Raw genomic sequence first — 16,059 nt, 5'->3', positions numbered from 1 at the left:
TGTCACCTCGTGTATCTGGTTTATGTGCATCTGGAGAGTCGAACATGGGTCCTTAGGCTTCACAGGCAAGCACTTGAACCACCAAGCCTTCTCTCCAGCTTTGGAGGGCTAATTTTATGAGAAGACATGGAACTATAAAAATATAATTTTTAATAGTCAGTGTGATCCTAAACTCAATAAATAGAAAACTCCAGAAAATTTGAGCAAAAAGATTTAAAAAAAAAACAAAAAACCTAGCCTTCTAATGTTCAATTGCTAGACTGAGCACTAAAATCCCTAAATAAGAGAGTAAAAAGGGTAAAAAAAAAAAAAAAAATTCCAAAGAGATTATATGTCAATTAACACAGAGGCAGAAAGGTGACTTTTTAAAAAGGGAAAGACTATCTTTAAAGAATTGAAATCCACACTTAATAGGGAACAGGTTTACTTGGCTAATGGGATGGCAGGAAAAACAGTTTAAACTGTGCACAATGAAGAGATAAACATGTAATTCCTTATAGGACTCAGAATAGACAGGAAGGCAGGACAGTGGAGGCAGCCAGAGCACCGAGTTATACCACAGATGCTCAATTTACTACTCAACTGATACGGAATTTATTAGAAAATTAATTATCCAAGCCATAGGATAATGACTGTCTGTGGTTGTTATCCCACCCCATCTTGGCTATATTTCTGCTGCAAATTAGTGTGACCCCAAAATGTTTTCATGATTGTCCAACTTGTCCTAAATTCCATAAATAAACTCTTTCAGAGGATGCTGTTTTTTGCCATGTCTCTATTACGGTTCTTCACAGATGGACCATTTTTGTCCTTCCAAAGTCTAAGAATAACTCTTTCAGTTATCAAGACGTACCACAATCCAGTTCAGCTGCTCCTGTGGGATTCCAGTTAGTTTAGACACATCTGCTGAGTTACATGCATTTGAATCCAAATGAAGCTTTTGTTTGATTATACTTTTTGAACATTTATAGAGGTTTTTGGGGGCCAAAATGTTTTTCTTTTTCTTTTTTTTTTTCTTTCTCTTTTTGGCACACCAAACAGAGATCTTCGGTTATAAACACTGCCTTCTGAGCACCTCCAACAGAAATCCAATCTTTTCATGTGAACAGGTGCCTCAGGAAGCTTTTGGAAGGTTTTACACTGAATCAGCTTTCTGATTGGAAACTTTCTGAACACTCAGTCAAATTTGCCAGAGAAACCTTCAAACTTGCTTGAGCAGTTTTCACTCACACAGACACACATTCACACTTAGAGACAGCCCCAGTACAGTACACCAGAGCCCTGTGAAGCTGAAGTTATCTTTCTTAAAGGTTAGATACCACATGCAAGCAAACCGAGCAGAAAGGAGTGCATGACGGGAGAGAGTGAGCAGCTGTAAGATGGAAAGACCCCCAGTGAGCGCGCCCCTCGACTGGCCTCACCACAGGGTTTTGGCCGCACACCTTTAAGATTGTAATCTCATCCAGTTTCCAATATATATGCCAGCATTTGCATGTTTAAACGCTGTGCCAGAGTACTGCTAATTCCTTTCACTCGCAAACCTGTTCAGTTATTCTGAGACATTTCCTTCTCCAACACAAATGGGTCAAGCAGATTCAAGTGCAGAGGAAGAAACACCCCTAGTCCCGAGTCAGGACTGCTTTGGCAAAGCCCACCTCTTACCTGATTTCCCTACAACTTTTCTTCCCAGTTTGAATATAAACCGGAGTCGTTAGAGAGTAAAATCACTTTTCAAGTCTTAAGCCTAGGAAGCTATTACAAAGTCAAGTCACTCCTCCACTGGGCATGTCTGGAATTCATGGGGAAATCTGCTTTCAACTTGTTCTTATGGCCAGGGACCAGATGCTCTAAGGTGGCCAGAAACCTTTGTCTACACCCACTTAGCAGATTTCTGGCTCCTTATCAGGGACTCAGAGGTTTATTTGCAGAAATGAGTCATTTCCTTCGAAATATCCTTCACCCTATTTACATGCTTGCATATTCCTTTCATTTTGTTTCCCCCACAGCTTTACTAAGGGAATTAATTATGTAGAACAGGAACATACAGTAAGTACATCTGAGATCCATCTATTAGGCCTGGCTAAGGCCAGCAGCTGATGCTGAATGGGAAAGAGCATGCACCAAATGTTTTCTAATCACAAAGTTAGTAATTAATTGCTCTTTAAAATACATTTTATGCTTCTTTCTGTCTGTGTACATGGAATGCACATTTACTATATGCCAAAAATTACAGCGAGATGGTTTAAATGTGACTGGCACGGAAGTCCGGAAATCAGTGCTAATGTCCTCACAGCAACTTTAACTGTCTGCACACACATGTAGCGCTGTAATTGTCCTGCATTTCTTGGTAACATGCAGAGAGGGGCTGGGGAGGGAAGCTAAACACTCACATCCACAACTGTAGTTACTGGACAGAAACAAAGGCCGGCAACTGCGCTCCTTTCCAGAGATGCGCATGAAAGCCATGTCCTCCGCACGGTGTTGTGTGATCTGGGGGTGACAGGAGCTGCTGTCATGCTGCTCTCACGCGCAGGGGACAGTTTCTGTTGCTGTGGGAACCTGAACTTTGCATTTCCTGACTTGGGGGTAATTAAAATGTCAGCCTTAATGTGGCATTAATGGAGATTGCCATAAAATCCTGCTTGTTTTGTTCTCTCAAAAACTGCTTAGAAGTTCACAATGAGCCAAGTATACTCAAAATTTAATCACAGGGACTTGGATGGGTGAAGTGAAATGCTGGGAGAGAGAAGGCCAGCGAAAGGTGGACGTTAGGATCTAGGCAATGAAGAGCCCACGGTCTTCTCGACAGCAGGCAGCCCAACATGCCACGCTATGCACACAGCTCAATTTAAACCCATCCACACAACAGTTTGGTAGTATGGGAAGGTTAAATTAAAAATAAATAAAAACTGTTAATGCGCAAATGCATCTTGGCAAAGGCACAAACAGTGACAGTCGGATGAGTCCAGCACCAAACACTGGAAGGTGAGGAACCACGTGGTCGGACGTCAGCTCCGTATGGGAGAGGAGACAGCAGACCAGGTGACCCGCAGCAGACGTGAGGAGGGCAGCCAGAGGGGGAAGAATCCCTTCTCTATCACGGGAGCCTTATTTGGGGAAAAACAAGATGGAAGAAATGCACAAGTACAAGTTCTGGTCGCGTCTGTCACGAATACGCCTGGGATGTACCACAGACTGGTGGTTGTCAAGATAGGCTTGTTACGTGGAGAGTTTTGTCTGCTCCACGGACTCGGTTTAGCCCTGTTTGTGCATCGGAACAGAGAGCTTGGCTCAGCCCACACCCAGCCTGTAGGGTGGGTAACCGCTCTGTCAAACACATAGGGCTTTTTTTTTTTAATACCCTTTGCATCCCCAAACTCATCTTAATGCCTTCCATTATCATCATCTGAATTTATTTACCATTACATTTTCAGAAATGGTGTAGAGGTGACAAGCTCAGAGGTAATGGTGGAATATTGCTGCGAGGAAATTGTATTAGTGAGTGTGCTGCGGAACAGCACGCATTTCACCAGCCATGCTAACAGCATCATCTCGCTGAGGGAAGAATACCTCAGCTATGTGCCTTCTGGCTTTGGATATTACTGGGATCTTTGGCCAAATGGGAAGTGGCTTGGCAATTCAACGGCCAACTGATGATGTAGAGGGTCAGACTGGTCATGTATGCTTTTAAAACATAGCTGTGTCCTTCACCTGAGAAGTCACTGCAGTTCTTCCCCTTACCAGTTCACAGCACAGCTGAACTTTTCTTTTGCTAGGACCATCTATCCAGTCTGATTTTATAGCTCCACCACCAACGTGAGTAGATCTACATATCTAAGATGCCGGTTCATGACCAGGAATGCCATCTTTGGGCTTTGAGCAGAGACTTCTAGCTGCTCACAATGAAAGCAACCCATAAATACTCCATAGCACGTACTCAAGTTAATTGCAGGCAAATCATTCACGTCAGTCTTCTCATCTGTAAATTGGGAAGAATCATGCTGACTGACAGGAAATGGGCATTAAGTCATGACTAAGAATAATTTTGCTATGCACATGACAAATAAAAAGGTGTTATAAAAATTCAAGTGCTTGTGAAAGCTTGGAACACCACATACTGGTGGAATGTTCCTGAAGCTAAAGAGACTAACAAGTCAAGGGCACTATTTTTAAATGCCCCAAATCTGTTAGTTCTAAATAGGAATGGAATATTTTACCTTAAAGAAATTAGGCTTTTAAATTAATCTATGGTAAGAATGACATTTGAAAGTAAAAAAAAAAAAAGTCCTTTTGAATGCAAGAAGAGCATCCAAAAATTTTAACAGCTTAAAATAAACTTCTTTCCTGTCTTCTCTCAAGCAACCTCCAAATGGACAGATTTCTGTGAATCTTTCCTAAAAACAATTTTTCCTCTAAGTGTAGACTAAAATCAGGACAAACTACAATCCAAATACATTTGGAGAGCAGTATAATCAATTTAAACAACAGGTTGGCACAGAGCAGACTCACATGTCTTAATGGCAAAATCAAAGTGACTTTCTAAACAGCTGGAGGTTAGCTCTTCTCCTCCCAATTTCTTCTCCTTCCAGCTTCATTCAGACACCCCACCGAGCTCCACTCTGCCGGCTTCCACAGGGTCTGTGGTGACAATGCATTCCTACTGTTCCTTTTATAGATGCCAGGCTGGTAAGGCTGGTAAGGCCTGGCCGGAGGATGCTTACCGTACAATCCATGAAGCTCAGTGCCTTTTTTATTCAGTAAAACATTCATTTTGCTGTAATAGATTTCTGGGCAAAGGCCATTGTATTTAATCTTCCACATAAGGTGTGGCAGAAAGCCAGGTGATGAAGGTCTCTATGCAGAAGTTCCAGGCCCTTCCCCTCAGGGACAGGCCACCTTCCTGCTAGGTAGGGGCAGCGTGCACATGTCTATGGGCATGATGCCATGCTATTTTCCAGTTCTTCCTGTAATTACTATTAGGCTGGAGACTGCCAGGCAAGGAAAACCAAGGATGGGACTGTGAAGGCTGACAGACTCCGGCTCCTGCTCTGCCCTCGGATGTCTGGATAGAAGCTGGGACTTTGTACAAATCACACGGGCCTGAGTGACTGGGATCCTTGTGTGTCTCTTTCCACTTTCTAGTGAAAGCTGGAGGGTGGCCTCTGTCCTGCCATAGGTACAAAACGCCCTGCATTACCCTGCCCCTGCCCCTAGGCTTATCCTTTCAGTCTAGGAGTTTCCAGACAAAGTGCGTAGGGAACAGAATCTCCTAGAACCAGTCACCTCTTGTCGTCTTTGAAGAATTTTATGTTTGCTCTATTAGAAAAATAAAAGTAAGTGATTTATAATCTCATTTCCTTAATTGAAAATTTTTGTCTTTGTAGAACAGGATAGATGGAGTCTTTTTTGGAAATAAGGTCTCTTGGTCTCTTACTTTCCTCACTCTAAAGAACATGCCAGCTCTCTGCCTGTTTCCAGACATTCTGTGTGGACATTAGTTAGAAAAGTTGGGTATCTTAAAGCTAAGAGGTTTGGTATTATCTACATATGTGCTTCTCTTTGAAGTACTGGCTTACGTTTGAGATACAACGATCAGCCTCCTAATGTGATTTATCAATTTTCTTAAAATATAATTTAAGAAGTGACTTCTAGATTAGTGAGAAGATGGCAAAAATAAACAGCAAAGAAGTGATTTCAGTAGTGACGATCTCATTAAGCTGCCCATTTCCAAATTTAGCCCTTAGGCAGTTTTTTTTAATTAAAAAATATTTTTAACCTGAATTCTTATTGGCTATGTAACTCTGGGTGGCTTTTGAATTCTTGGAAGCCATTCTCTTTTCTTCTGCAAATTTATGCTATCCTTTAACCACTTCAAAATAAATTAAAAACTGGAAAGGCAGAAATTCAGCCAAGCTACATGAGACTCCAATAACTAATGCAAATCTGACTTGTGTTATGTAATTTGGTCTTCTGAGGTCCGTTTTTTTTTTTTTTTTTGGTGATTCCATTTAGGAATGGCGGAAGAGTTCTTATCCAGTCCAAGACTGATCAGAAAGCAGCAATGCAATGTCTTTCTCTGAGCTAATGTGAAAGAAAATGTGGCTCAAGTAATTAATCAGCAGTTTGAGACCCAACGGCTTGGCTCGTTACCTGGCTTAAAATGTACTCTCTCGCTTTGAAAATATATACATGTTGGCTGGATCCAAATGGTGGCATGTTACTTTTGGCTACTTTAGAAGGCCAAATGCAAACAGCCTGCTCTGAATGCGAAACAGGCAGAACCAGGGGAGAAACACCATGCCAAGAGGCCATCACCTCACGGTGTACTCACAATCAGATGACCCGGTGTGAGCGTGAGAGTTTGTCAGTGAATGTGCAGAGTGGATGAGGGCTGGGTCTGGAGACAAAACAGCTTCAAAGTTCAGGCAGGGAAGGCCCGGCTTGGCGCTGGATCCGCCCGGCTGAGAAATCTCATTCTCCTCAGATGCCTTCTGGTTTTCAGCTGTCTTGGGTTTCTTCCTGAAAATAAACAAAGGGCCCTTTGAAGGAACTGACTGCATATTTGGGAAAAGGCATTTTTAGAATCTGTTAAAGATAACTTGATTTTTTTTTTTCTGAAGGGGGATGGGAGGGAGTCCAGTATGTCCCTTGTTTTAAAACAAGCTGATTCTTGTGTTTTTTTTTTCCCCCCTCCAGTAATGGCCTAACTGGGAACACATGAAAGCATATGGGCCAAGCAAACAGCACCACATTTGGACTCTGTTGGCTGTATAAAAAGACCCTGTCCCAGAACTTTAGACAGCTTGAGCTACGTATGGCTGACATTATCCAAGAAAGCATCCTTTCCCACCCCGCGAGAGCTTGAACATGGACTGGAAAAACACTAGTGGAGGTTTACCGTTCTAACATTTGTCAGGAGGAAGCTTAGAGACAGGCCCGGCGGAGTAATGGGAGAAGCACTGGACTGTGAGTCAGGAGACTTGAGCTATGGTACTAGCTGTGCGTCTAACTTGCTGTGTGGCTTTGGACACCTCACTTCACCTCTCTGGGCTTCAGTTTCCTCATCTGTAAAATAAAGGGCTTGGATTAGAAGGCCTTAAAGGTCTCTTCCAGGATAGTAAGTTTCTCTTTGTGGAACACATGACTGTTGCCATTGAATCAATGCATCATTTTGGATCACAACCTAAGCCTGTCGTACAGACGAGAGGAGCAGTGACAGAGACGTGTGCTCAGCAGCAAGTGCAGAGTGATAAGGACGGTTAGGTTCCAGGAGGTGGAAGGGCAGTGTCACCCAGAGGCTCTTTAGTCATTGAGTGCTTGGGATTCCCTCTGCTCTTTGACTTAGTGCAAGCTCTTGGAGTTTAGGAGTGTGGCCCAATGTTTGCCATGTGAGGAAGAAACGTCAAAGAAAGCAGAAAGCAATTGTTACTAATAGTTATTTGGGGCCAGGAATCAGAATGAAACAGCTCAGCTATCGTAGTCACCTCAAGACTCCTTTTCCCAGGGCAATGCAACTGATGTTAATTTATAAGTCACCCTACAGTATATGGACCCTAGACCACAGCGAAAATGGATTATTAGCTAATAACATATCCCCAATTTCATGGCTTTGTGTGTGTGTGTGTGTGTCACCATGTAGACAGTAACCAAAGACTTCCTCCCGCCCCCTTTTGAGATAGAAGACTATGTATACTACATAATTTGTTGTAAATAAATTTGCTTCCATGCTTTCCTTCTTTCTATGAGGATGGCATTGAACTTGTACACAGACTATTTCACACTGAAATGTGTCATATGGGGCAGTGAAATCTGCCCTTGCGGAATATGACATTACGATTAGTATTCTGTATCTTTGGTCCAACAGGTTGTGAAATCAAGTCTCTTTCTTCAGAGGGCAGAAGGCAGAAATAGTATGGTAAGCACTAGAATAGAAGTGAAACCTTCGGACATTTCTTGCAATACAGGAAAGCCAGTATAAGAGAAAGAAATTGCAAGGCCTTGATCAGTGCTAGTGGGCCACCACTGGACCAGAACCCAAGTCCTGTGTTTATGTGGTTCCCTGAGGATCTGCTACTCTGACTTTTCAACTCAGAAAGCCTCCAAGACCGAATCTCCCCGATGCAACTCTGTCCCTCTTTCCGTCACTACCACCTGTCACCAGGCTGGAAGCCCCTGGCTCATCAGACCCACTTTGTGTGCCTTAGCCAGCTCACTGTCCAACCCTGACAGCTCTGCTCCACACCTGTGACTCCTCTCCACCCCATGCCAGCGCCTCCCACCATGCATCTGCATCATCGTTTACCGACTGTCGCCTTCCTGCCTGAACCCAGCCCTGCTGCTTTTCCTTCACAAAATCTCAGGTGATCCCGCCACCCTGACACTCAGGGTCAGGTCCTTATCAGTGCTAGCTTATTTTATGTGTCCCATACACAAGTCCCCTGGAATTCTTTTGCCATTTCCAGAACCGTCTGGAATCTTCATTTCTGGCTCTACATTCTTACTCTTTTTTTTTTTTTTTTTTTGTGGTTTTTGAGGTAGGGTCTCACTCTGGCTCAGGCTGACCTGGAATTCACTATGTAGTCTCAGGGTGGCCTCGAACTCACGGCAATCGTCCCACCTCTGCCTCCCGAGTGCTGGGATTAAAGGCGTGCGCCACCACGCCTGGCTCCTAACTCTTTGTTCTTGCTTTGAACACCCTTGACTCATTTCTGCCTGTGGAAATCAAACTTACCCTTTATAGTTCTCAAATGCTGTCACCATCTTACTCACTGTGATTCTTCCCTATCAGAAAGAACTTCTGTATATTCCTCTGAAATTTCCTAATAGTTCTTTAGTAATTGTGTTTTGTGCAATAAATTTTATTTTAATGATGGTTATTTATGAGTTATTTCTTGTAGTAGAGAGGACCCTCTCTGAAGGTGAGGAAATGTCTTATTTTTTTTAAGGTAGGGTCTTTCTCTAGCCCAGGCTGACCTGGAATTCACTATGTAGTCTCAGGCTGGCCTTGAATTCACAGAGATCTTTCTACCGCTGCTTCCCAAGTGCTAGGAGTAAAGGTGTGCGCCACCATGCCTGGCTCTTAATTATTTTTATATTTCCTGTGTTCATGCACTTTTTCCTTCTTTCTTATCATCATTTGTTCATTTATACATTCACTTTATATTTGCTATGTGCTATGAATTATCAGCATGGGTTAGGGTTTGAACAACCCTGTTTCCTTCCTGTCATCCCACAGTTCACTGTCTAGTCCATACTGTGAAGTGGAACATCTCTCACAAGGAAACCATTCAAGAGTTGTTTGTTGATGGAATGAAATGGAGCTGAAATTAAAATATTCATGGGGAACAGTGACAGTCTGAATTCCAATTATGCTTCCAGTGTACTCTACCTGAATGGGCTGCCTTTCCTTTGAAAATATGGAGGACATTTAATAAAAATGGTACTGTTTTGTTCAGTAGATCTAGACTGGGCCTTATCATTAGTTTAAATGTAGAGACAAAACACCAATGACAAATATTACCTAGCAGAAAGAAGATTACCTCTGATGCTTATAGAAATGGCACAGGCTAGGTTGAGACGTGGTTCAGAAAATTCAGTTGGACACTCTCTTTTTGGCAGGTTTACATGGCTAAGGCACCAATACTTTGAACTGTAGAAACTACTGGTTGTTCACATCAATACCCCTGCTTCCAGTCCTAGGTTTGATCTGACTTCGTACCTGACACCTTATAAGACAGCATGTGCTGTCTCCGGGATCACCTTTGGGGACCCTTGTGGGAATACAAACACTGCGGCCACCTCCACAGATGGGAAATATAACCAACTTTTCTGGCTGACGTCTTCGTGTGCCCAATTTCACCGTATCCATGCTCTCACCACTGGCTGCTTCCTAACTGCACAGGCAAGAGAGACCTGCTAACTCTGCCCTTGGATGCACTTGTCTCCTGCCTCAACTTCCCAGTTCTTTTGGACCCTGTTTCCCTGGAGTGGAGAAACACTAAAACATGGCACCTGTCCGTCTGGCATGGACAGCCAAGATTATTTGATCAATTTTGCAGCTTATGGTGAGTAAGGATGGAAGACCAAATTCTGTTGTAATTAACTGAGAATATTTTCTTTAAGTTGTACACAGGGCTCAATAAACAGGAGGTTACATCCCAGGGCAAGTCTCTAGGAGCATCTGTGGATTGCACTACTCCCTGGAGCCTTTAGAGGGCAGCAGCACACTGGCTGACTCCAGGCAGCATTCCCAGAGCAAACTCCTACCAGAACCTTCCTCCTGGTCACCATGCCAAAGGTTGGTTTGCCAAGTTCTCTCTGGCCTCTCCTTCTCTTTCTTTCTTTCTTTCAAGTTTGTTTTCTCCCCTGCCCCCACCTACCCTGTGCCTGACTCTCCCTCCCTTCCTCCCTTCCTTTCCCTTTTCTTCTCACCCCCTCTCCCTCCCTCTGTTCTCTCTTTCTTTCTCTTACTTTGTTAAAATTATACACTCTGATGAAGTCGCCCTTCAACCGGAAAATGAAAAATCCAATGAAAAAGTTAGACAAGCCAATAACAACAAAGAAAGAAACCCAGAGAAAGGGGAAAGGGGGCTGGCAAGGGGGAAGGACTTCAGAACAAGAAAGGGCAGATGTTTCGTAAATATATGCAAGGCAAGGCTGGGTGTGCCTGTGCACTTCCACAGAGAAACAGGCCAATCATTGTGCACTTCCTCCTGCCACACTGGTGGAGCTTGTATTCAAAAAAAAAAAAAAAAGAAAGAAAGAAAGAAAGAAAGAAAAAGAAGTGTGGCCACAGGCACCAGCCTTTCAACGGTCAGTTCTGACATTCTGTCTGAACATCTCCCAATTGTCCAAAGAGAACAAAAACATTTTCATCTCCCCACTGTGAACGTTTTCTGTTACGGGAAGAAGGCTGCTTCAAGAAAGAGGAAGGCACTTTAAGGTGAAGGGCAGCTGAGTTAGCCAGCAGAACCTTCTGTTTTTCAACTCTCTTTGTGCCGACCCGGCAACAAGTTTTGGGCTGAAACATAGCAGTGAGTGAGGCTGTTGAGGATATTGGCTCTTCCCTAAAGCAGACCATATTGTATGTGCAAAGAAATATGCATTAAACCATATGGATAAGACGTTAGGTATTAAGCGTGTTAAATGCGTGGAAATTAACCAGATTGGTGGCATTCGATGTATATATTTCACACTCCCTTGCACATACTGCACACGTAGAGAGATGGCAGTGCTTTCAGCAACATATGGAAAAATAAATATTTTATCTGCGTGAGCTCTTATCAGTCTCCAGGGTCTGTTGAGAGGAGAGTGCTTTCTTCTATCTTCCTCTCCCAATTCTCTCCCTGCACTGGGCTCCCATCCTCTCCTCACATTAACATGCTCTTCCACTTCCACTTATCTATCAGCCTGGTTGGATGGGAAAGAATTAGTCAGAATCCCCCTTTTGATAAATAATTCCTCAATCATCGGATCAGGGAAATTTAGACCAGCAATGCCTGCCCCAACCTTCTTGAAGTGGTGAGCATTTCCCTACTCTGTTCCACAGTACCAGTGTGTGAGGAGGGACTAAGAAGGGGAACCACTCCAGCAGGAGAGGGTGCATGGCACAACAGCACAACTGAGCTCCACTACCTAGTACTTGTGGGGTACTGAGCAGGTTCTTCTGAATCACTGAGCCTTGTTTTCCCCATCTGTAAAATGGGAGCAATAGTATCTACCATGTGCCATGTGTGCTGAGTAAAAAGTGACATGAGCCATGTTATGATTAGGGCTGGCCAGTAGCAAGTATTCAGTTATTGCAGCTTCTTTCATAGAATTACTTCTGTGGGTTTCATGTTAGCTATATAATAGGACATCTCCATCTTAGTAATCTTTTGAATCTTAGTAATCTTTTGAATTCCAAGATCAGGGGCCAGGGCAAATGCCATGAAGTCAGAAGGAGTATTAAAGGTCAGTCAGCAAGCTCTTCCTCTCAACTCTGACCTCACTGTATTTCCCTCTTGACACCTCCTTTCTGTTCTCATGTTTATCATTACTGTGACTATACTCAGAGCTGCTTTGAGTTAGCTGAGGGCCAAGCAAACTGTACTTGGCCCATGGAAGCCCACCAGACCCAAGCAGTACGGCCTATCCATGGAAACCAGCCGACATGCTCTTGCTTATCACGTTTCTTGCGATTTATCCTTTCACGACTTGGCCCAATAGTCTCACATTAATTTACAATGTTTTCATGATTAAAGCATTTATTATCTCAATCTTTCTTCCTTCTGCTTGGCAGGGTGGATTCATAGTCCTTTCCAGTGTGTTTCCCCTCACTGTAACAGTAGTAGATGGCAAGGGTTTTAACTGAAGAGAGCTTGATCTAAGGACGGTCCTGAGGTACAGATGACGATAAGGGACCCTCAAGGGCTGCTGAAGCCCCAGAGACTGGCAACAGTGGAGACCTGTGGATCTCAGCTTTAAATGAGTAAATGTGAAAGTGGGGGGGGGTATGTTTCCTGAGTTGAGACAGGATAGTGTCAGGCAGGGATCTGACCTAGTGAATAGCCTGGCTTCTCTCTCCACATCTCAGATACATTGCAAATGCCTTCTCTTGGCCTAACTCAAGGGGCAGCTAGCGGACAAGCTACAGTCCTCAAAAGCCTCCCGTGCACGTATCAGGGGCAGAGTACGGGATTTGCTTGGAGGTAGTGGGTTGGCAAGATTCATCACCAAGCCCGTTCTTCCCTTTTCCATTTTTTGTCATCCTTTTACTGTCAATGATACCTTCTGGGAGTAACAACAAGAAAAGCATAACAAAACAAAATCAGTCCTCTCAGTGTCCACATGCCTGTTTTGTGTGCTTCCCATTTAGAGAGCAAGAAAACCCAATGTGAGCTCATGTGTAGGGGTTTGGTTTGTGTTCCTTGCTACCATATCCCAGTGCCCAGAATAGTGCCTGGCACACAATGCACATTCAGTAAATTTTAGTGGATTGAGTAAATATACTCGTCTCTGTTGTGCCAGGCACTAAATATACACCATCCTCTTTAGTTACCATCGCAGCGTGGGGGAGCAGGCAGGGCCAAGCATGGCTGCGCAGGTGATGTGTTACACCACCACACTTGCTCCTGTTTTTACTCTCAAGCCTTGAGACCTGGGACAGAAAACTATCAACTCACAGGAAGGGACACATTTTCTTCAAACAGTTCACATTTTTATACTTTTTCCATCTTAAGGTTTTTGCACTTAGTAAGTCTCTGTGCATTTTATTATTATTTCCTTTTACATATAAGGAGGCAGACTTTCTCTGAACAGCAGAGATTGTAAGGGTTATAACACAATTTATCCATTTTCTAGGGCCCACAAGAAGGTAAAACATTTACTGTGGCAGAAGCAGGTGCTCACTTGTGAATTTCCTAGCAAATTGTCAAGAAACATCAGGCCCCAATTCTCAGGTCTAGATCTGTGTTTTCAGCTGCACAGGAATGGGGGAGGAGTGGCAAGGGCTCTATTGCTCCTGAAGGCTGGAGAAGCCCTGATACCAGTCTGTTCTAGGATGGCTCCCCTACTGCGAAAGAACAATTATACCATGAAAACTACTGAGATGTGAGAACTTGTAAGGGATGCCTTGTACTTGAACTTGGGGATGAATTATGATATTGTGCAAGTAATTGCTTGTGAGATGAGGGGCTGACGAAACTGTCTTTGGTCTTTGCTCACATCTTTAGTCCCCAGTCCTTCCATGTTCTTTGCTCTGCAGGATGCTGACAGCTTGCGGGCCCTTCCTGACCAAGTAGGTATCATCGCTGACACTGGCGATCATCAATTACCATCCAGACGATTGCGAGAATTAGAGGCAGAAAGTGACATGAGATAAAACAAAATTATAGATCCATCCCACTGGGATCGCAGTATGCTACACTAAGCTAAAGACGCACAAAATATGAACGTGAAAATCCTACCTGAAGCCTGAGAGGGACGTTAGCCTCCCAGGGTTAGCGTTTTCCAGTCACAGAGACTTCTGTAAAACACCATCTCATTACCTGCCTCATACCATATAGGAAAGCTTAGAAGTACAACAGCTAGAATAGGACTTCATTTAAAAATGTATAATTGAGTTATTTTGCATGCATAATTTCTAAACAGCCTAAATTTCTGGATTTTCTTCATGGAGAAAAAAAAAAACCATATTCATGTATGGGTTTTAGCAATGTTAAGTTAATCAACGTTTCATTATTTTCCTGTAGATATTATATCTCCTACTCTGTCTTATTTGTACACCTTTCCTTATAAGATCTGAACTCGTACAGACATACCTGATATAGAGGGGACTGAACTGGACAGGGCCATGCACCCAGGGGGCAGAGCACAGATACCATGATAGCCTGCACATGTAGCATGAAAAGGAACTCAGTGTCCTCATTGGCTGGCCGTGGCTCCCTATAGTTGCAGGGAAACAATAGCACAGGGACCAGCTAAACTCTTTCCCAGATTTGACTAAGACGACACGAAACGACAAGACATCGCGAGATCCAACAGAGTGGCATACAACCAGTAGCCAACAGAAGGGTCACCGACACTTGGAGAGGTGGGCTGGTGACCCAGCGGAACAGCGCCAGGCCCTGTGACGTGTGTGCTCAGATCTGGCGCAGAGCAGCCACCAGGCAAGGAGGTTGAAGACGAGCCAGGGCACGCACCATAGGCTGCTAGCTGAGAAGAACTATGGGCAGAAGTTGGTCATCTTTGCTATACATCTTAAGAGGTGAAGCCAATTTTAACCTGCGTTTAGAACTGTGTGGTCTGTTGTACTATTATTATTATCTTATTAAACAAAGTGAACTAGGAAAAACTCTCATTGGAGGCATGATGTACTTACAGTAGTTTCCAGATAAACGGTGTTACTCTTCAGGTAAATCACTCCAAGGCTTGGGCCTAGTGCAGATGTTCATTGGGGCAGGGGACAGAGAGTGGCCGCATCTATCATAGACAACAAACAGAAACAGGGTTGTTAAATGAGTAGGCAGCGGCTGCATGCTCTTTCTTTGATGCAGACAGAACCTTAGAACGTGACTGGGGGCTGGCTCTGCCGTGCTGCGGGGCAGTGGTTCAGGGGCGGGAGAATGGCCGGCCACGGAGCAGGCTCCACTCTCAGCACTTCTGTCTGAATGCCCATGTGGCCGGAGGCATCCGGAGCACCTTGGTGGAGGTGGAGTAGAGTTTTGGTGGCTCTGGCTTGGGATCCCGGTGGAGGTTAAGAGTGGAGAAAATGACACCAATTATACATATTTGTGGCATATGACTGTAAGATTCAAGAGTAACCAAGACCACTTACAGCGCTCTGAGGCAAAGATGAAAGTTTTTTTTTTGGGGGGGGGTGGACTCGAGCTGTCAGGACTGACTCTCGAGAGTGGGAGCAGGCAGCCTGGCTTACAGATAGTGGGCTTCATAGGCTCTTCAGTTGGAGGAAGGTGGGGAAGGGAAGGAATTTCTTTGTTCTTTACATTAGCCATAGGGTGAGACCAGAAGTGACCCAGTGAGAGATAAGGAGGCACTAAATCTAAACCTGGGGCATTTGTTAGGCAGGGAAGGGATAATGGCTAGGCAGTAAATGTTTGATAAGCAGGGAAGGGGTAATGGATGGGCAATTTCTTGAAGAACTGGATGACCCATTTCCTTATCTCTGTCGCCCTCCTAATGTAACTCCATTTTGTCCCTGACCTGTCAATGACATCATCTTTTGAGATAGGTATGCATTGTGGAATTGCTAAATTCAACTAATTAACGTAGGCATTGACTCATATATTTATCAGTTTTTGTGGTAGGTATACTTAAAATCTACCCTCTCAGCAATGTTTTGGATAGTAATGTTGCTAGAGACTTTTTACCATGAGATATGGCAGATTTCTAGGAGTCTTCCTCCTTAGTCAGATGGCTCCTTTGATCAACACCTTCCTCGTCTCTGCTACCCATGCTCTTATTCCTGCTTCTAGGAATGGATTAAACTCTTTTGGGTTCCATATGGAAGTGAGAAAATGCTGTATGCCTTTCTGTGCCTTGCTGATTTCATCTAATGTC

At 43.8% G+C, this 16,059-nt stretch overlaps 1 protein-coding gene across 10 annotated transcripts in view; it reads right to left on the bottom strand.

Annotated features, from left to right (window-relative positions):
* Zbtb20 (zinc finger and BTB domain containing 20) overlaps nucleotides 1-16,059 on the bottom strand; it is a 770,503-nt gene that overhangs the window by 43,621 nt on the left and 710,823 nt on the right. For 8 of the 10 annotated variants that reach the window (XM_045146702.1, XM_045146703.1, XM_045146705.1 and 5 more), the window contains 3 exons: nucleotides 14,861-14,961; nucleotides 6,899-7,065; nucleotides 6,332-6,519 (listed from right to left, as the gene is read on the bottom strand). In XM_045146702.1, coding sequence (XP_045002637.1) covers nucleotides 6,332-6,519; nucleotides 6,899-6,909 — 199 coding nt within the window. In that variant the 5' untranslated portion in view covers nucleotides 6,910-7,065; nucleotides 14,861-14,961. The remainder of the gene's footprint in view (nucleotides 1-6,331; nucleotides 6,520-6,898; nucleotides 7,066-14,860; nucleotides 14,962-16,059) is intronic. The other 2 variants (XM_045146709.1, XM_004666857.3) reach the window with 1 other exon arrangement.

This window comes from Jaculus jaculus, chromosome 4 (assembly GCF_020740685.1).
Source record: "Jaculus jaculus isolate mJacJac1 chromosome 4, mJacJac1.mat.Y.cur, whole genome shotgun sequence".
Classification (NCBI taxonomy): domain Eukaryota; kingdom Metazoa; phylum Chordata; class Mammalia; order Rodentia; family Dipodidae; genus Jaculus; species Jaculus jaculus.
The sequence above is the reverse complement of the archived record's forward strand: the minus strand, read 5'-3'. Positions and strand labels throughout refer to the sequence as shown.